The sequence below is a fragment of the Megascapheus bottae genome, chromosome 14, assembly GCF_031878675.1.
Source record: "Megascapheus bottae isolate mThoBot1 chromosome 14, mThoBot2.hap1, whole genome shotgun sequence".
In the NCBI taxonomy this organism is placed as follows: Eukaryota; Metazoa; Chordata; class Mammalia; order Rodentia; family Geomyidae; genus Megascapheus; species Megascapheus bottae.
In genome coordinates this window covers 4,922,775-4,944,720 of record NC_143522.1, presented here as the reverse complement: position 1 = coordinate 4,944,720, position 21,946 = coordinate 4,922,775, and the positions used below count along the sequence as shown (strand labels likewise).

Below are 21,946 nucleotides of genomic sequence, written 5' to 3'. Positions count from 1 at the left end.
TGGGGCTCACAGGGCTGGGAGGACAGGAGATTCTGACTGGAAGACTTGCTTTGGAAGGGAGAAAGAACAAGCTCACTCTGCGTCTACCTGCTTTGTGTATACTTCAGCCTTGTGCTGAGCTTCGGGGAGCAACTCGATGTCATCTGCCCCATAGATCTTCTGTGCGATGATCCTGATTTTATCCTCGACTGGGAGCTAGTGCAGGAAAGAGAGGAAGACTGTGACTGGACATGTGGCTTTACTCAGAGATGGCCACATTCCAGGTCAGTATCTCCAGAAGATGTTTTTCATATAATATATAGACATGTAAACAATCTGAAGTTTACTGGGTTATAAATATTTTAATACCAAGAAACATTTAAATCTTAAAAGTAGAAAATGTTATACAGAGGTAACATTATTATCTATTTATTGAGATACAGCAAGGTATCTATATATGTTAATATGCACATATACATATATTATCTACTGAGAGATGTACACACACATAATACATATTTAAACACTGCACTAAAATTAGTCAATACATCTGGCTGTATTCCTTAGCAACTAAGGCTAAAATCAGTTGTGCTTTGGAAAGGAACTGTAATCTATGTATAAATATAAAATAATTAAATAGTGATAATTTATGAAGGACTTTGTATAATGGACATGTTTAAAGAGAGCATTCAATGTTTTTGTTTAAAGATTTCTTTCATATGCATCTTATAACTGGAGTTTATTAAATGCCAAACAATACATAGTACTTGTGAAACAAAAGCACTTTGGTTGATGGTGCTTAAGACTAGCAGATACTAACTCAGATAAAGAGTGCGGTCTCTTTGTTAGGACAGAGAAAAGCTTCATCAGCAATGGGCTAGCATCCTTGTTTCCCTACTTCTCGCAGGACTCCAGCTGGCCTTCAAGGTCTGGGATTCCTTCACTGTGGATAGAGTCCCTACAAATGGGACTTGTGTGGAAAAAAAAAACCACTAGAGTAATAAAAGCCAAGCCAAAAGTAGACTAGAACATACAAGCAGAATTAATTGTAATTTATATCCCATGTTTCTCACAAAGTTTCCAGTTGTTACAGTCTACTAATATCTAATCATGTCCCAGAATGCATGGGACAGAGAACTGAAAACAAAATACAGCCCTACAATATTCAACTTTCTCTGAATTAACTTATTGTGCCAGAGAATAAATATTGCTTCTGCTGATGCAATCTACCTGCTAATGGAAACAAGATGAAGCCTGCCAAGGTGCTTTGGCTTACATGTGAAAATTTCTCTGAACCCAGGCGTCACTGTACCCAGAAGTGAACTTAAGAGCACATTTCTTCCCCTTACCACTGAGAAATGTCATGGCATTTTGCCAATTTTCTACAACAGAGTGGTGTCTTAGGTAAAAGACTACAATAACTTATTGGTTCTGCATGTAACTCTACTTCTGGCAAAGAGTCTTATGTGAGCCAGCTTCCCCAAACGCTGTTTTCCAGTATCCATTAGCTAAGTAAGTAGCAACCTGCAGTTTCTAGGACAGGTATCTAAAGCTGAGGGTCCATCTAGACTGTGATCATACATGTTACGTGAGTGAGATAAGACTGCAAGGCAGAAGCTGTGCAACACAGGTCCACACAGAGAGACGTGCACAGAAAGCCCACTGTGTCTTCGATTTTGCTGTGTTTGCATATGGAAAGTAACCTACCTGAAGGTCATAGAGGAGTTGGAAGTTGCTGGGCGCCTGTGCAGCTCTCTGGACAGCCTGAGCCAGGGCAACGGCCCCCTTTCCCCCTTCTGCCCAGTGAGTAGATGTAACTGCATCAAATGCCCCATGCTCCCTGGAGAGGCGGCCAATGAGGGCCAGCTCAGTTTCTGTATCAGTCCTGGAAAGCCAATATTTCATGTTAGTGAATGCAAGATGGCTGGAGGGCACACAGCAGGTCTTCCTTATGCCACTAAAATACCTATGGATTACCCAGTGATAAATGGATATTAATCCAGACAGTCTGGTTTGACTCTCATCTCCACAATTAACTAGCTTGGGTGACTTCTGGCTACACATGGATGAAATGGAAAGAATCCTAGCATTTACTTCACTGGGATATTATGAGGGTTAGATAGCAAATACATGTAAAGTACTTGAACATTCCCAGCATACCACTGGAAATCAGTAAATACTAGCTTTGAGAAATTTTGTTTCCAGTCCCATTATAGCACAACTCAAAACAGTACTAGAAAGCCAAAAACCCACACTAGTTCTCACATAACAACTTGCTCAATACATTCAATTCTGTCAAGACAGCATCCCACCAGGAACTCTGCAGGCTATGATGTTCCGTTAGCACAAAAGGTCTCTACATGACCAAAAAAGAGAAGTTAACTGGAGCCTAAGTATTATCCACTTCACCCAATGGAGGAGAGGCCCCCAGGTGCCCAATCAGACTTCTGGACCTCTGTGGGTACAGTGGCAAGTTTGCTGTGATGCATTTGGTACCTGTCATGTCACAGGCTAGACCACGAACTGTGACAACTGTAGGACAGAACAAAGCTAACGTAGCACTGCACAATTAGCTACAGAGATGCTTTATGGCCATTTTCCACAGCTTCCCTTTTCTGTTACTGGGCACTTACTTGAATGCATTTATGGCCACGACTACAGGAACTCCAAACATTCTGGCATTTTCTATTTGTTTCCTCAAGTTACTGAAGCCCTTTTCAACCAATTCTAGGTTCTGCAAAACAATCATGAAAGCTCTGTAGGATCAGAGAGAAAAGACTTGAGAACAACTATGGTTCCTTGAGCCAGTAAACATTTGCTGTCGACTTAAGGAGGCAGGTGAGCCAAGAAAGTAAGAAAAGGAATATAATGCATTTTACATGCAAAGGGAGTGAACATTGCAACGGGCCTGTTCCCCCAGCCTACAGCCCTGAGCAGACATGTGTTATATCATCCCTGCCATCTTGAAACCACCATGGCTGATGTGTCTGACATCAATATACCACATCTTTGCTTCTTGGCTATGCAAAAGAGATAAGATTCCCTACCTAAATTATATGCACACCTGTATTTATAGAGTTGATGTACTCAACTGTTGGGAGCCAGAGTGGAATCAAACTGTACTTTGATTTGCACCAGATAACTGCTTTTTTTTATTGCCTTGTTTTTTGGCCTTGTTCTGTTTAATTGATCTCAGGTTTACCATATGAATGTAGCCCAACAGTTCCCTGATTTACCATCTGGATGTAACACCTGGCAGTTCCCTGGTTTCTAGAAAGTATATAAGCCTTGTTTTGTTAATAAACGAGGCTGCAGTCTTGAGCTCACAGCCTTCTTGGCTGCTGACTTGGGCTGTAGTCCTCCCGAACCCCATCTGATTGTCTCTCTTCTATTTTTTTCCTAGTCCTTGCCCCCTATTTCAGGAATCCCAGTTTGCTGCCGGCTGGGCTCCGGCACTCAACAAGTACAATGACACGACTGGACTCTTCAACATAGCACAAACGCTCATCGGAAGACAGAGCCCAGATCAAAGGGTCTGACAGTAAAGAGGTATTGATTATCCAGCTGCCCGTAAGCACTACTGGGAATATAAAGAAATCAGTGATGCTTTTGAAGGATTTGATGAACTCAACCATGAGCCTATCCTAGGGCTAACAGACAAATGATATCTAAAGAACTAAATATTCAGCCAGTGGCTCAAGCCTATAACCCTAGCTATTCAGGAGACTGAGATCTGAAGATCAAAGTTTGAAGCCAACCTGGGCAGATGAATCCTAGAGTCTTATCTCCAATTAACCCCCGAAAAGCAGGAAGTGGAAGTGTGGCTCAGGAGGTAAAAAAAAAAACACCTCATCCAAAGCCTGTGCTGGTGGCTCACACCTATAATCCTGGCTACTCAGGAGGCTGAGATCTGAGGATCAAGGTTCAAAGTCAGGCCTGCCACAAAAGGACCTGAGACATTTATCTCCAATTAATCACTAGAAAACAGAAGTGGGGCTGTGGCTCAAAGGCAGGGTGGTAGCCTTGAGCTGAAGAGCTCAGGGACAGCATCCAGGCCCTTGGGTAGGGCTGTAGCCTTGAGCTGAAGAGCTCAGGGACACCGCCCAAAAGGAGTTCAAGCCCCATGACCACCCCTCCCCCCGCCCCTCAAAAAAGTCATCCAAGTTCATATTCCAGTACTGGCTGGCACACATGCATACTCATAGACATAGACACAGACACACAAACATAAGACATAGACACACAAATACAGAATCGTATATTACCCTGTAAGGTATCTCCAAATTGTGATTTTAGAAGGTTGAGATCCCAAAATTAAAAAAGACAAAGGGACTAAATTATCAAATTGGAGATACTGGAGCACATTTTTAGGAGACTGAAATTGAGACAGGAAGATAAAAAATTTGGGACCGGGAGTTTGGCCTAGTGGTTAAAGTGCTTGCCTAGCATGCATGAAGACCCGGGTTCGATTCCTCGGTACCACATACATAGAAAAAAGCCGGAAGTGGTGCTGAGGCTCAAGTGGTAGAGCTCTAGCCTTGAGAAAGTCCAAGGACAGGGCTCAGGCCCTGAGCTCAAGCCCAGGACTGGCAAAAAAAAAAAAAAAAAAAAAAGATAAAAAATTTGAGGTCATTGGTAGGTGCTGGTAGCTCACACCTGTAATCCTACCTACTCACTCAGGAGGCTGAGATCTGAGGATCTCAGTTCAAAGCCAGCTGGGGCACAGAAGTCCATGAGACTCTCTTTTCCAATTAACCAGCAGAAAACTGGAAGTGGTACTGTGGCTCAAAGTGGTAGAGCAGCAGCCTTAAGCTAAAGAGCTCAGAGACAGCACCAAGGTCCAGAGTTCAAGCCCCACGACTGACTCCCCCAGCAAAAAAAAAGAGAGGCCATTCTGGGTTAGGCAATAAGTTCAAGTCCTGCTTGAGCTACACCGTACGATACTGTATCTCAAAAATAAAAAACAACAGAAAAAGAAAGAACCACCATTAGCTCTTCCTAGAATCCCAACTACTTGGGAAACAGAGGCAGGACAATCACTTCCCATTTCTCCCCATCACAAAAAACCAAATGGCACAAAAGCTACAGGAAGTCACTGAGGAACCATACCTTTTCATATGCTAACTACAGCACAGCTTAATGCACTGGGAAAATTGCAAACACTAAATCCTTCAATAGAAGACTGAGCCAAGGAAGAATGATATACATAATAATTCCACTATGCAGATGTTAGGAAAGGGGACATCCATCTGTGTTAACAGGAAGCCTGTCCAAGATGAATGAAAGAAGCAAACTGGAGAGCTACTTTTGGACAAACAAAATGTGTATAGTTGAGAGATTTTATGTGTTGGAAAATATGCAGCAAATTATTAAAGGAATTCCAAGCACATGTGTTATACTCTTGTAGTGTTTGATTTTATTTTTTTGGACCATGGAGATGTCACTATTATATGTTTACAAATATATCAAGGGTGTGTGGGGGGACTCAGAGAAAGAGTACTTGCCTAGGATGCTGGAGCCCTGGGTTTGGTTCTCAGCACTAAAAAAACAAAATGCCCGAAATCATGTATCAAAAACAAAAATTCAGAAGGGACAATGGTGTTTCATGACTATAATCCTAGCTACTTAGGAGGCTGAAATCTGAGGATCATGGTCTAAAGCCTGGGTGGGAAAGTCCATGAGACTATTGCCTCCAATTAATCACACACATGAGACTATTGCCTCCAATTAATCACACACACACACACACACACACACACACACACACACACACAGAGCCACAAGTGGAGCAGAGCTATGGCTCAAGTGGTAAACTGCTAGACGTGCACAAAAGCTCAGAAATAGTGCTCAGGCCCAGAGTTCAAGCTCCAGGACCAGATTGCATGCATGGAGCCCTGGTTCAATTCCTCAGTACTGCATACATTGAAGAAAAGCCAGAAATGGTGCTGTGGGTCAAGTGGTACAGTTCTAGCCCCGAGAAAGCTGCTCAGGCCCTGAGATCAAGCTTCAGGACTGGCAAAACAAAACAAAACATTAAAAAAAATACATATATTATATCCTAAGTAAAGCAATATTTAGTGCTTGGATCCCCTAAATAGCAGTGGGAATTAGGTACAGGCAGAAAACAATTAGGATCTTGTAATGTGTTCTTTGCTTTTCCCTTCTGACCATAATAAACCAAGATTAGAATTAGCCTGATACTCTAAGGAGAACCTTTAATTCTTTAACACTGGTCATACGGATACTGAATACCGGTAAATACCTAAGACTGACTAAGAACAGCTTAAGAAAGGAGAATTTCTTCAAAGACACCAGCTGGGCCACTTCGGGGCAGTTGCTGTAATTAGACACAGGAAAGGCTGTGGGGTAGCAGGGGGGCCAGAACTGTGAATTCCCCTCCCACGCGTGAATCAGACAGATGACCATAAAAGGCAAATTGTAACTCAGAAGACAGCCAGACTCAAGGCACCAACAAATTCTTTTCTAGCTGACTTTGAAATACTTCATTTGAGGCCTTCAGCAACCCTGTATTGTTTGACAAGGTACACTCTTCCAAAAAGGCAGTAAAACGGAATTAACAGGACAGCAACGGACTCAGGGCTTGTTTCTTATGTAATCACTCAGATGGGCGGCTCCAGAGATGTTTGATGGCAAATGATATTAGTACCACAACTTACTGTATGGCAGCCTTTAATTTGGACTTAGTGCTATTCATGTAATCCGTTCTTCAGCACTCCCACATTGCATGAGTTTAGCATTCTGTACTCAATGAACAACCCTGGATCAAACCATCCTCATTTCCTCCAGGGACCAAGTGTGAAATAATGACTTGGGTGCTTTCTAGGACAAGCAGTTAGAAAGAATAGCAGTTACCTCCTCTGTGTAAGCCTTGGGAAGAGGCAATCCAGCAGTGACCTGGAAGGAAAGGAAACAAAGTCAGGTGCATTTCTTTCTTCCAATTAAGACTTTAGCTTCACATAGTGTTGGTCATGTGTTACAGGTAAGCAGGCTGCATGTTTAGGAGACATAGCAGTGTGACACTGAACAAGAAGGGCTACTTGAAGTAGAGTGGGTGGCCCTGTGACATGAATTAAGGAAGCCAGGAGGAGAAAGGAATGTGTTTCAGGTAGGACAGAGACACAGTGAGTGAAGAACACAGCCATGGGAGGAAATAAAGGTGAGTGAGGGGAGAGGGCAGCTGTCACCTTGCAAAGGTCACCCTGCAAAGCCTTTGGGTGATCCATGCCTTGGGGGAGCTCAATGGTGGCACAGGAACAATGCACACAAGAGGGCAAGACAACAGGTCTTTCTTCTGCCAATGAAGCGCACACTCAGAGGTGACCAAACACAGCAGCGGGCTCGCTGGTCCTGGTCTAGTGAGTCTGCGGCATGCGCAGGGACGAGTAGTAAGGGAGTAAGGCGCTGACCCACGGACCCGCTGTGGCTTCCAGTTCAGTCCCCTTCTACGGCTCTCCCACTCCTGGGGGATGCTGTGGTGGTGAAATGTCAGAGGGCCATGTGAAGGCTGGGCAGGAAGCAGGGCGCTTTTACACATAGCTTCCTTCCTGCAGGTAACACAGACAGCAGCTCTGTTCCTTGGGAGAGCTCTGTGCGCAAAGCCCCCTCGTGGTGCTGGCCAGGGGAGGAGTCCATCAATATTACTGTCTAGCCCATGAGGTTTGGGAAGAAAGGAAATTGACAGATATGAGGGTGAGAGGAAATAGGGGACAGGATTGTTGACTGGGAGTCTACCTTACAGTAACCAGAGGCAAGGGGAATCCTAGGTTGGGAATGCTTTTGGATGCCCTGGGGGAAACCAAGACCTAAAATTTGGAGAGGTGTGCTGGAGTGTTAGGACACTGCGCTCGCTCTGGGTGGGCCAGGGCCTTGGGACTTCCAGAGGTCCACGAGGCCAACACGGTTTCCTGAACAAAGCTAAGATCCTAGCTAGGGACCTTGTTACCCTGATTCCTTCATTTATACAACATGTGATATCACAATTGATCACACACAAGATGAGAACCCAGCGGTCTTCAGTTAACCAGATATAGAACATCTGAGAAATGGACAGTGCTGCAAACATTTTAGAAAACAGTAACTTAGGGGCCTGGAGTTTGGCCTAGTGGTTAAAGTGCTTGCCTAGCATGCACGAAGACCTGGGTTCGATTCCACGGTACCACATACATAGAAAAAAGCCGGAAGTGGTGCTGAGGCTCAAGTGGTAGAGCTCTAGCCTTGAGAAAGTCCAAGGACAGTGCTCAGGCCCTGAGCTCAAGCCCAGGACTAGCCAAAAAAAAAAAGAAAACAGTAACTTATTTCCACAATACCTAAACCCTGTTTCAGAAAATAGAACTTAGTCAAGAGTCCATGGCTCTTGCCTGCAATCCTAGCTACTTAGGAGGCTAGGATGTGAGGTGTGAGGTTCAAAGACAGTCTGAGTAGGAAAGTCCATGAGATTCTTATCTCCATCTACCAAAACACCAGAAGTGGGGCTATGTGGTTCAAGTAACAAAATGCCAGCTGTGAACAAACAAAGCTGCGATCAGCACCCAGGCCCCGTACCCCTCCCCCCACATACACACTTACAGAGCTCCACTTCTGGCCTCCTGTGTAACTAGGATTTACAAGCGAAGCCACCAGCGCCCAGCTTAAGGATGTTTTTACATTAATATATAGCTTAGTTTTCATTTCCAATTAAATATCAATAGCTATAAACAAAAGCTCTGACACACAAAAGCTCATGAAAGCCTTTAGTAATTAATTAAGATTAGAAAGAGCTTTCTGAGGAGCTGAGGCTTGAGCTCAGTGGGAGAGCACTTGCTAAACATGTGCTGACGACAGGCTTGATCCCTAGTACTGGAAAAACAAAAAAGTTTGAGGGTAAAACACTTGAGAACTGCCAGATGAGGATACATTCATATTTCAATGATTCTTCAACACCACTACCATGCCTTTGCATGTTAATACGATAAAAAAATGTTTAAATACTAGAATATACTAAAGTACAATTTTTTGTGTGTATGTAGTAATAGGATTTGAATTTGGGTCTCATATTCTTGCTCAGCTTCTTCCTCACAGCCGGTACTCTTCCATGTAAGCCTCATCTACAGTCCAGCACTTTGCTAGTTTATCTGAGATGGAGTCTTTTGGACTTCTTGCCATGTACCAGGAGCCACTGGTATTTGGTAAAAAGTACAGTTTTTTGGGTTTTTTTTTGCCAGTCCTGGGCTTGAGCTCAGGGCCTGAGCACTGTCCTTGGACTTTTTCTCAAGGCTAGAGCTCTACTACTTGAGCCTCAGCACCACTTCCGGCTTTTTTCTATGTATGTGGTACCAAGGAATCAAACCCCAGGTTTTTGTGCATGCTAGGCAAGGACTTTAACCACTAGGCCAAACTCCTGGCCCCAAAAGTACAGTTTTTAAGGAGAAGGAATTCAGAAAACTAGACATCAGGTTGAAGCAGATAAGCTAGTCTACCCTCTGCTTCTCTCTGCCACCCAGCAGTTCTGAATACATCTCTGCCATTCTCCTTGCTGTCCTCATGGTCCTCCCTCTGCCACCTTCCTACATCTGCCTGCCTGGCAGCCACTATTTAGGAAGAAAATCAGTCAGAGAATAGGTTGGTGAAACAGTTTTCTGTGAGCACAGTCTTGCACAAGTGCTTGAAGGGATGTAGACATCAGATATTTTCCTCAGAAATCAGGCATTACTCCTGAAAATGCTGGGCGTAGCCATGCCAGTGAGTGATAAGGTGGTATTCTGACCATGCCTTGCTTTTAGTACCCAGTACATCAGGCAGCTTAATGCGACATGGACATGTCTTTCAACTTCCTTCAGGCCTTCAGAACACTCCCCAAATCAGACATGACCCTCACCGTGGGGCCGCCCCCGTGCATCTTAAGAGCCCTGACAGTGGCAACAAGCACCACGACATGAGGACGGAGTCCAGAGTAGCGGCATTTGATGTTAAAGAACTTTTCCATTCCAATGTCTGCTCCGAACCCTGCTTCCGTCACTGTAAGAAAGAAGGAGCAATTATAAAAGTGCCATTCTACCCTCTATATGACACATTCATAGTAACCACAAGATTATGATTTGTGTGTGTGTGTCAGTCAGGCCAGGGGACTGAGTTCAGGGCCTGAGCACTGTCCTTGCACTTTTCTCAAGGCTAGCACTCTACCAAGGAATCAAACCCAGGTAAATGTTAGGCAAGCACTCTATCATTAGGCCAAACTTCTGGCACCAAGATTATGATTTTTTTTTTTAAATGCCATTCTAATATCCTACGTACTGAGAGAAAACCATGATCTACTCATTCATTGATGTCAGAAAATCCTCACCTACAAAGCCTTCTGGGCCAACAAGTTTGAGTGCAATCCGGTCTGCAATGATGGAAGAATTACCATGCGCGATGTTGGCAAAGGGTCCAGCGTGAACAAACACGGGAGTACCCTGTAGAAAGCAGACCATGGTAAGTGAAACTGTCAAGGTGGGAGGGTTGGGGGTATGTCACATATCCAAGGGTAGAAAATTCAGTGGGAATTTCAAAGACAGTTTCACTCAGGGAAATCACAAAACCATTTCTTTTAGCAATGTTGTGATCAAACCCAGAGCCTTGTGTGTGTTAGGCAAATGTTCTATTATAGAGCTACGTCCTCAGTCCCAAAGCCACCCCTTTTCTTTTTCTTTTTTTGCCAGTCTTGGGGATTTAACTCAGGGCCTGAGTACTGTCCTTGGGCTTTCTCAAGGCTAGCGCTCTATCACTTGAGTCACAGCATTATTTCCAGCCTTTTCTATGTACGTGGTACCAAGGAATTGACCCGGGTCTTGGAGCATGCTAGGCAAGCATCCTACTACTAGGCCAAACTCCTGGCCCCAAAGCCACCTCTTTTATAGCTCAATTATAACTATAATGAGAAGCCTAAACAGTAGAAAAGCCTATTTTTTTAAAGATTTTATTAACACTGACTTTTACATCATATTTCAAATGTCATATTTAACAAACAAGTATTCAAGAAGGGAATCTCTATATGCAATCACTGGCACATAGATTTTAGAATAATTAAAATTAAATTGAGGGTTTGTATGTCATAGATATATATCAATCTATATAACATTATGTCTATAGAGTATATATCCCATCATAGATTTTTATGTTTATGTAGTTATGTTTGTATCTCCAAGACCATGTCCATAACCTTAGGTACCTGAATATTGAATCATCACTCTTGTATTGTTTGGATCTAATAGCCACATATCAAGGAAACCATGTGCCAAAAAGACTGTTTTTTCTGTTTTGTTTTTTGGTGGGTCATGGGCTTGAACTCTGGGCCAGGGCACTATTCCTGAACTCTTCAGCTCAAGACTACTGCCCCTACCCCTTGAGCCTTGGCCCTACTTACAGTGTTCTAGTGGTTAATTGGAGATAATAGTCTCACATTCTTTAGTGCCTGGGCTGGCTTTGAACTGTGATCCTCAGATCTCAGCCTCTTGAGTAGCTAGAATTACAGGTGTGAGCCACCTCGCACAGCAAAAAAGACTGTTTTATAATCCCTCTGCTCTGCATGTAGAGCAGCAATCTAGAATACAGGAATTACCCTTCTCACCTCTAACGTCTGCATGAGATTGGGCTTGATTGCGTCCTTCATCAGCACGGTCAATGCACCACTCACCCCCTACAAAACACACACATGAAGCATCTGCTCATACCAGCAGGAACCAATACTCCATATTCTAGGTCTTCTCTCCATTCTGGGTAGTTAGTATTTTTGCCGGAACTTAGACCATTAAGTTTTTCCCCTTGGAAACACTGAGAAGCTGCTGGCTATTTTAAGGAAGTTAAACAAGTAGAATAAAAATGGTATTCATATGCAATTTCTGAAAAGGCAATGTAACTGTGGAAACAAAAGTCTCAATCAAGCTCTGTTGATGACTGATATGGGGAAGTCACTTAAAATGAGTGTAGAGCACAGATGTGCTGGTTCCCAGAGTGCTGCGTTATTTGTAACTTTGGCATCTGGGCCAAGATGGGTATAAATCAGATGTGGTAAGTATTTCCCATAGCTGGAACTAAAATATCACCCAGAAGTTCGATTTCAGCTCTTAAGTGGCAGATATCTTTTAAGCCATCCAAACAAATTGGTGACAAAGCAAGATAAAACAATGGTTTTCCATTGGATAATGGATAATTGGGTATGAAGCAATTTAGATTCAATATCTTTGAACTCATATTAATGAGTTTCTATATTTAAAGTTTGGGTATTAAAATTTAAAACAGAAGGTGGGTGGGAGTTTGAGCTAGTGGTAGAGTGTTTGCCTAGCATGCACAAAGACCCAGGTTCTATTCCTTGCTACCACATACACAGAAAAATCTGCAAGTGATGCTGTAGCTTAAGTGGTAGAACTCTAGCCTTGAGATAGCCCAAGGACAGGGCTCAGGCCTTAAGTTCAAGCACCAGGACTGGCAAAAAAAATAAAAATAAAAATAAAAAAATTAAAACACGGGGCTGGGAGTTTGGCCTAGTGGTTAAAGTGCTTGCCTAGCATGCACGAAGACCCGGGTTCGATTCCTTGGTACCACATACATAGAAAAAAGCCAGAAGTGGTGCTGAGGCTCAAGTAGTAGAGCTCTAACCTTGAGAAAGTCCAAGGACAGTGCTCAGGCCCTGAGCTCAAGCCCAGGACTGGCAAAAAAAAAAAAAAAAAAAATTAAAATACATAGCACTACCACAAGCCAAATATTTAGGTATGTGTTGACATAAATAGGTTTTTGAAAAATTAAAGGCCAGGAATAATGAATGGGTTATACTTGAAATCTCAGCTTTACAGCAGGTAAAGATTGGAAGATTCATGGTTTGAGACAAGCCTAGGCAAAAAGTTATCAAAACTCTCAACCAAGCTGGGCACGGTGGCTCACGCCTCTAATCCTAGCTACTCAGGAAGCTGAGATCTGAAGATCAAGGTTCAGAGCCAGTCAGGCACAAAAGGACCTGAGACTCTTATCTCCAATTAATCACTAGAAAACGGGAAGTGGGGCTCAAGGGGTAGGGTGGTAGCCTTGAGCTGAAGAGCTCAGGGACAGCACCCAGGCCAAGTTCAGGCCCCATGACCACACACACACACACACACACAAACCTCTCAACCAGCAGCAATAGCGGGATGATGGTCTCCTGTCACCCTAGCTGCAAGCAAAACAAAAGCCTAGGCCGGGAATTTGGCCTAGTGGTAGAGTGCTTCCTTAGCATGCATGACACTCTGTGTTCGATTCCTTGGTACCGAATACACCGAAAAAACCCAGAAGTGGTGCTGCAGCTCAAGTGGTAGAGTGCTGGCCTTGAGGAAAGCCCAAGGACAGTGCTCAGGCCCTGAGTTCAAGCCCCAGGATTGGCCAAAAAAAAAGAGGCCTATTGGAAAAAAATGGCTGGAAATATGATTCAACACTTGCCAAACAAGTGTTACACTGTGAATTTAAACCTTAATACCATTGCCATCACCAAAGGAAAAAAGTTAATCTATAAACTCATACATATGGTTCAGAAATAATACACAGGTCAAGAAACAGCCTGGAAGGACCATCAGAAAACTGGCCATTGAACTACTCCAAATGTAGTTATCAGCAAGAAAACATGGCCAACAAAACTCATGATAAAGGCCTCAATGCAGGGAGCTGAGGGTGGGAGGGAGGGGCCAGCAAAGTCAGCAACAGAAGGCTTTACTTTTATAGGAACCTGAAGTGTCATCAAGCTGCCATGCCCAGGCACTCACCAGATCTTCAGCACTGATGGGTTCCCCTTTCTTACTGGAGGCCACCACCATTTTTCCCAGTCGTTCTCTCATGTCTTCCAGAGAACTAGTGAGAGCTAGGACAGCCATGATTTCACTGGCCACAGAGATATCAAACTGGGCCTAGAGGTAGGGAAAAAGATGAGAGCAGAACTTTTGTGACAGCCAGAAGCATGAACTGCAGTAGGCATTCCTTTTGGCTTCTAAGGTTTAAATAAATAGCTTGAAAGGATAGAGTAGCAAATTACCACACAAGCACCTTAATGAAAATAATCCTCTAACAGTTAATGGGCAATTAACGAGTCCAAGACCTCCAGCAGTCAATTTTTAACACAATGTTCCAATATGACCAATGGTGATTATTTTCTCTCCTGGATGGCAGCTTTGAATGGTGGTTATGGTTTCCTATACTGATGAGACATACTGGCCACAAAGAGAAGCAAATTCTATCAATTTGTGTGCAAGGATATTCACTTGGGGCTCTCCACCTCCAGGTGGTGGGGGGGGGAACACTGGGGGAAAACACAGAGGTGACACATGGGATTTACTGCAAAAGCTGTCAGAAATGCTTAGTACCACACCTACTCACTTCCATTTTAAAAGGGAGAAGGCAGAACAACACCTGGCAGTATCAGTCGTATGGGAGAGGATGGAGAAGGACAGAAGCAGCAAGCGTTAGTTCCCGTGAGGGAATTACTAGTTACCGTCCGAGTGTATCCTTTCTCTGTAGGAGCCTGTCCAATGGTGATCTTCCTCAGGAATCTATCATTGGTGTCCAACACTACCGCGGAAAGGGGAGATACAGAACCATTTTTAGGAAAACAACTATTAAGTTAAGCATAGTAGTGCATATGTATCATACCAGCATTCTGGAAGCTATGGCAGGAGGATTGCAGCCTGGGCTACACAGCAAAAACTTGTTACAAACAACAACAACGACAACAAAAAACTGGACATCGGTGGGTTCGGGACTATAATACTAGCAACTCAGAAATCTGACATTCAAAGCTTGAGGCCAGCCCTGGCAGAAAAGTCCATGAGACTTTTAATTCAATTAACCTGCAAAAAAAGCCAAAAGGAGAACTGTGGCTCAAGTGGTAGAGCCCTAGCCTTTAGCAAAAAATGCCAAGCAAGAGGATGAAGCCCTGATACAAAAAAAGAAAAAAATAATAAAGGAGAGAAAAGAAAGGAGGAAAGAACCAAAAAGCTAAGGGAGTGATAGGTTTTAGGACAAGTCATTTAATGGTGGTCTGTTAAATTTACAACTGATGACCAAAGTTGAACATGAGTTAAAAATAATATTTGACTATTAATGAGATTAAATATCCTATATATCATTTTGTAAGCATATTCTATATGTTATCCATGTTATTCCATATATTTCCATAAATATATAGAAATATCAATTATATTACATATAGAAACATCTATATATTATATCTATCTATCTATCTATCTATCTATCTATCTATCTATCTATCTATCTATTTGCCAGTCCTGGGGCTTAAACATTGGGGCCTGGGTGCTGTCCCTAAGCTCCTTTTTGTTCAAGGCTAGCACTCTACCACCTGAGCCATAGTGCCACTTCTGGCTTTTTCTCGGTGGTTTATTGGAAATAACTGTCTCATGGACTTTTCTGCCCTGGCGGACTTCAAACCACAACCCTCAGATCTCAGATTCCTAAGTAGCTAGGATCACAGATGTGAGCCACCAGCACCTGCTGATATTTATATTTACATTATAGATATATCTATATAGAGAAATATCTCTATAGAAATATGTAGAAATGGTAGCGTCTAGTGGACTGCCCGGACTGGCTTTGAACCATGATTCCAAGATCTCACCCTCTTGAGTAGCTATGATTATACGTGTGAGCCCCTAGCACCTGGCTAAGAAATGGCTTTCAAAGCAAAAAAATATGAGTAGCTGAGTTTTATTCCTCCTAGACAATCGAAACAATTAGATCTGAAATATATTTGAAAGCACATTCTATAGTAGCTGAAAAGTAGAGCAGTTCATGCTTTTAAAGGCTGAGCTGTGACTTGTTCTGCGTGTGACTTGTGATCTATGTCACCCTGAGAAACACAACAGCTATCAACTCAGAGCATGCAAATGCTTTGGCAACAAGCAAGATAACGGGCTTGATCTTTCCTCCAGACATTCTATTCTGCTGACAGAGTACCTGTCCAATAGGATAGCCTTGGAAAACATGGTGAATATCAGCCAACTGATAACTAACTAATCCTAACCCCAGGACTGGCAAAAAAAAAAAAAAAAAAAAAGAGCTGGAGGACAGCTTAGGCTAAATAGCAAGATAGCAAGAATCTATGAGAGAGAGAGAGAGAGAAAGAGAGAGAGAGAAAGAGAGAGAAAGAAGAGAGAGAGAGAGAGAGAGAGAGAGAGAGAGAGAGAGAGAGAGAGAGAGAGAGAGAGAGAGAGAATTTTCAAGTTGGGGTCTTTAGCTTATTCCTTTTAAAATATTGCTGAAACCAAAGGATAAATACCATCGTGATTTGAGACATTAAGAGTGTCATTTTTTTGCTGCTCAAATGGACGTGGTACAGCACCTGCCTAGGCCCTGAGTGCAAACCTCAGTACAGAAAAAAAAAAAAAAAGTGTCAGTTTTGAAATGCCCTTAACAGTTACCATGCCAACAAAACCTGGAGAAACATTCAGTAAACGGGCCTTTAGCTGCATTCTACATGAAGTTTCTTCTCTGCAGTGATATAAAATAGATGGATGTACTGTTGGTACAAAATAAATCTCAAAGTTATGCTAATTGCAGATAGACAAGGCAACATATGGCAGTGAAGCCAGTAGCTCCCACACTAATTGCTTAAGTACTTAAACCTTGCAGGCTACCTAATTTGTTACAAGAGAATTTTCTTAAATGAGGTAAAAAATGTTTAGGCAAGCTGCAGAGCCATCAGAAAAATGAAGTCATGGATACCAGGCAAGGGTTCTGAGGAGCAAGGGCACACAATTCAAAGTGAATAATAGCTCCACTTCATAACAACTTGAAAAAATTTTGATTTATGCACAAGCTCCCTTGAAGCCACCTTCACTCTAATCAACACTGAACAGCCAGCAAAATGTTCAGCCAAGAAAGACTGATAAGGGCTGATAAGGAGAGGCACTGAGAAGCATGAAGAAAATGTGCTTTTGTTATCTTGGTCATTTGTTAGCTATGAAAACACTGACCCACATTTCAACTACCAGTCCAGAGGGTGTAGGGGTGTAATACAGCCAAGACACATGAAGCCCTGTCTGCCGCTCTGTACCTCTTTGCCAAGTTATGGTTTCTGGGTCAATATCCAGTCTCGCAAATTTGTTTATTTCTTCATCTGTCAATGTGGTAGGGTCTGTTTTCTCAATGCCTAGTCTCTGAAGAAGAAGGAAATTAAAACGCAGTAAGACAAACAAGTAGAAACATTAAAAAAAACCAAAAAAACCTTGAATCTCTACTTTGATAGGGTCTCTGCTAAGGAAGACATCATCATTTACTGAGAAAGGGCAATGGCGGTCCCTTGGCCAAGTCCAGAGGGCATTTTCTAGTCACACATGTACTAAGGCATTATTCACATTTGTCTTTAAAACTGAGTACCAGAGACATTTCCTTAAGCCAGCCCTAAAAGACCACAGAGAAGTAGTATTATAATGAACTTCCCAAGTCACCAAATATGTTGAAAGGCATTTATGCAAAGCTTTTTAAATTGAGAAGTCCAATTTAAATGAAATTTTATGAAGGGTAGAAATGACTACTGATCAATAAAAATCAATACAATCACTTTTACATGCTTTTTATTTTTATTTTATTTTTGCTAGTTGTGGGGTTTGAACTCTGGGTCTGGGTACTATCCGTGAGCTCTTTAGTTCAAGGTTAGCGCTTTACCACTTGAGCCACAGTGCCACTTATGGTTTTCTAGTGGTTAACTGGAGATGGGAATCTCATGGACTTTAGTGCCTGAGCTGGCTTGATCCTCAGATCTGGGCCTCCTGAGTAGCTAGGATTACAGGTGTGAGCCACTGGTACCTGGCTTTTACATACTTTTTATGTGCTGCTGTATTCTTGCTGACTCCTTATTGTTCCTGAAGAGCTCAAAGACAGCACCCAGGCCCAGAGTTCAAGCTCCTTAACTGCCCCCCCCATAAAGGTTTCCACTATCCTCATGGAACTTTGAAATCTTATTTACAGTGTCTTCAGGTCATCCCAAATGGAAAATACCTATAAAATATGTTCCTCTTTTATTGTAATTCCTGGTATTGAGTAGGCCCAGAAAGATTTTTTTGCCAGTCCTGGGACTTGAACTCAGGACCTGGGCACTGTCTTTGGATACTTTTTGCCCATGACTGGTGTCCTGTCACTTGAGCTACAGTGCCACTTCTGGCCTTTTCTGTGTATGTGGTACCAAGGAATTGAACCCAGGTCTTTGTGCATGCTAGGCAAACACTCTACCACTAGGCCAAACTCCCTGCCCCAGCAAGATCTCCTCTGCCCACAGTTCTCATCCTGTGCTAGTTGGACCTGTCCTGAAATCTCCCAGAAGTACGTTTCCAGAGCTGGATGCTCACATGGCCTGTCAGACAGCCCTGCAAACCTACAGCACAACATTGCTCACAGAAACTAACAAACCCTCAGTCACCTTCCAAGAATCTGCTACTGGCAACCCACTTGCCACTAAGCACCCTGCAGACACTGGTAAAATTATGCCTGGGGATGCCTGGGAGAGAAGGGAGGGAAGGAGGCCTGGCTTGAGTTTCATCTCTAGATATAACAAGATTAGATCATTCTCTCTAGATAGGGGTACTAGAGACTTGAACAGGCTTTTAGTTTGAAATTCTAAAGCTTCTTTCCTCTCCACAGAGACTGTTGTAATAAAGAGTAACTAAGGATCTGCCTGAAGTATAGGATTTATGAGTGTGTGTGCAAACCCAACACCAGTCAAAGAATATTAAATGGCTTCAAGACCAGTTGTGCTCAATAGTTCATACATAAATACACTGACAGAACTTTAGCACAACTACAGCAACACGTGCTCAGCTTGGTAAAGGAAGGAGAGCTCCTGACACTATTTTTTAGCATCAAAACATAAAGTTGAGGGCTGGGAGTTTGGCCTAGTGGTAGAGTGCTTGCTTAGCATGCATGAAGACCCAGATTTGATTCCTCGGTACCATACAAATAGGAAAAAAAAAAAAAAAAAAAAAAGCTGGAAGTGGTGCTGAGGCTTAAGTGGTAGAGCTCTAACCTTGAGAAAGTCCAAGGACAATTTTCAGGTACTGAGCTCAAGCCCAGGATAGGCCCCCAAAAAAAGCTTAAAAAAATAAACAAACCCATAAAGTTGAAATGGGAGAACACTATGAGCAAAAAAGCTCATAGTTAAGATCCAGGCCTCTCAGTTCAAGGCTCAATATTGACATAAAACAAACCAACCAAGCAAATAAAGAAGTGCAAGTTTATGGGCTGGGATGTAGCTCAGTGGTAAAGGGCCTGCCTAGCAGCAAGTGAAACATTCTGGGTTTGATCCCCAGTACCAAAAAAGGAAAAAAAAATACAGTTAAACAAACAAAAACAAGAAACATAAAGTTGCAGGAGTGGAAGGCAGCTCAGTGGTAGAACAGTGTATTCAGTGTCTCTGGGGTCAATCCCCAGCACCATAACAAGAAGTTATAAATAATTAAACTATTACTGGCCACAAGTAGTACACAGTACTCATCCAGTGCTTCCACATGTAATGCTGACCAAAGAAGACACATCTATAGTATCTTTCTTTCCTTCTTCAGTAATATACATAAATGTATCTTTGAATTTCAGTTACACCCTCAGCCATCTCCCCTCACCTTCCACTATGTATTCTTCAGTTCTAAATGGAAGCGTACTCTACACAACTTCCAAAGACTGGCTTCTCCCACTCAGGATTGCCTCCCATGTTCACCCAAGTTGCTTTGTGCATCAATAACTCATTATGTCATATTGGAAGGATGTAGCATGTTTCTCTATGACAGGGCATTTCAATTACTTTCTGATTTGGGGAATTATTCAAAGAGACCCTAAAAACATTCCTGTAGAGGGGTCTGTGTGAGCACAAATTTTCATTTTTCTTGGATAAAAGTCAAGGAGTAGAATTTCTGGGTTATGTGGTAAAGTATATGCAGAATGGTTTTGTACTTGCTGTGGAAAGTCAAAGCACAGAAGCACTCACTATAACTCCTCAAACCAAGGTCCTTTGTCTATAGAGGTAAAGGCTGTGTATTTTTAACTTCATTTTATACATGAGTAAACTGAGAGACAAGTTACATGACCAAGTTTCTTCAGATCCTAATGTTGGGAAGAACAGACATTCAAACTAAAAGCTCTGTACTGTCACATCCTGATTCATCCACATTTTAAAGCATCAGGGAGAGTGTAGTGGCTCACACCTATAATCCTAGCTATGCAGGAAGAGCATGGTTCAAAGCCACCATAGGGAGCAGGGTGTGTGTGTGTGTGTGTGTGTATCTCATCTCAACAGACAAATGGAGCATGGTGATACACCCTGTCTACACAGGAGTCATAGCTAGAAGAATCAAAAATATGAGACTTGCCGTGCGGGTTGGCTCATACATATAGTCCTAGCTACTCAAAAGGCTAAGATCTGAGGATTACAGTTCAAAGCCAGCTGGGGCACTAAAAGGTCACTAAACACCGTGAGACTCTTATCTCCAATTATCCACTAGAAAACTGGAAGTGGCGCTGTGGTTCAAAGGGTAGAGCAGCAGCCTTGAGCTGAAGAACCCAGGGACAGCACCCAGATCCAGAGTCCAAGACCCATGACTGACCCCCTCCCTCAAAAAAAAAAAACAAAAAACCAGCACTACCGATTTTTGCCAACTATATCAGGACTTTAAGACTATGATTGATTTTTGTTCGTTGTTTTGGTCTGGTTTTTGTGCCAGTCATGGAACACAAAGCAAGGTAGATTAGAGAATGTGGGAGAGATGCCAAGGAATTTGTAATGTTTGGTTTCTGCTTCAAGTAGTGGGTAAATAGGGATTTTCATTATTTTCTGTGCCTACTTACCTATGAAATACTTTATAGTGTGTGTGTGTGTGTATGAAGGTGCTGGAGCTTGACCTCAAGAGTCTGGACACTGTCCTTTAGTTTTTCTGCTCAAGGCTGGCATTCTACTCAAGCCATGGCTCTACTTCCTGTGTTTTGTTGTTAACTGGATTGAAGAGTCTCACAGACTTTCCTGCCTGGGCTGGCTTTGAACTTCAATCCTCAGATTTTAGGTTTCTAAGTAGACTATGATTATTGTTACAACTAGATCCAAAAACTAAGGAGAATTTTACCCATTTAGCATTCATCAAAGTTCACAGCCTAGCAAAAATTAGGAAGAAAAAAAGCTTACCCGTAATCTTCGAATTTGGATATCAGAGAACTTTCTTACTCCATTTACCGATGGGACCAAACGATTAAATAGAGCCTTCAAGAAAAGGAGCAAAATGGGCTTTTAGATGAGAGGAATCCCATTGTCTCGCTAACTGCATCGCTGGGAACCAAGGCTTAATTCAGGGGTTCTGCCTTTCCAAAATTCCTTTTATAAGCCAGGCATGATGGTGTACACTCGTAGTGTCAGCTACTAGTGGGGCTGAGCCAGCCTGCTTGCAAGTGTGAGGACAGCCTTGGCAACCTAGTGAGACTCTGTCTCAAAACAGAATTAACAAAAGGGCTAGAGATATAGCTCATCATGAGCAAGGTCCTGGGTTTAATCCTCAGTACTGGAAAACAAAAACTACCAAGCCAACAGTCCACTGCGCTCTACCTTGTCTGTCTGAGTCAGTTCATGGAACATTCGAGCATCAATGGCTGCCGCAACGAGATTGTTAGCTGCAGTGATGGCGTGGATGTCACCGGTGAGATGGAGATTAAACTACAAGAGAACAAAGCCACATCAGTCTCCAGCTGCTCTGGGTCTTCTCAACACCATTCACTGGAGACCAAATCAAAGACATCTGGCATCTGTCCTCAGCAGCACCTCTCAAACATACAACTTGCAGTCTCTTCTAAATGACAAGATCCAGAGAGCACAAATGCCACACCACATGGTTACCGGGGACACACTCACATCCTTTAGCTAACGAGCAAGAGGAGGTATGCTGCAGCAAGCTCCTGCTCCATGGTCATTCATTGCTCGCTTCTCTGTCAT

The 21,946-nt window shown here is 42.8% G+C and overlaps 1 protein-coding gene across 1 annotated transcript in view; it reads right to left on the bottom strand.

Annotated features, from left to right (window-relative positions):
- Positions 1–21,946, bottom strand: part of Mthfd1 (methylenetetrahydrofolate dehydrogenase, cyclohydrolase and formyltetrahydrofolate synthetase 1) — a 66,324-nt gene that overhangs the window by 6,967 nt on the left and 37,411 nt on the right. The window contains exons 14-25 of the mRNA XM_090344259.1: positions 21,563–21,670; positions 21,149–21,223; positions 17,042–17,144; positions 14,465–14,541; positions 13,743–13,883; positions 11,585–11,653; positions 10,319–10,430; positions 9,854–9,993; positions 6,853–6,894; positions 2,613–2,713; positions 1,687–1,864; positions 88–195 (exon numbers count right to left, since the gene is read on the bottom strand). Of these exons, the coding sequence (XP_090200385.1) occupies positions 88–195; positions 1,687–1,864; positions 2,613–2,713; positions 6,853–6,894; positions 9,854–9,993; positions 10,319–10,430; positions 11,585–11,653; positions 13,743–13,883; positions 14,465–14,541; positions 17,042–17,144; positions 21,149–21,223; positions 21,563–21,670 (1,254 nt within the window). The remainder of the gene's footprint in view (positions 1–87; positions 196–1,686; positions 1,865–2,612; positions 2,714–6,852; positions 6,895–9,853; positions 9,994–10,318; positions 10,431–11,584; positions 11,654–13,742; positions 13,884–14,464; positions 14,542–17,041; positions 17,145–21,148; positions 21,224–21,562; positions 21,671–21,946) is intronic.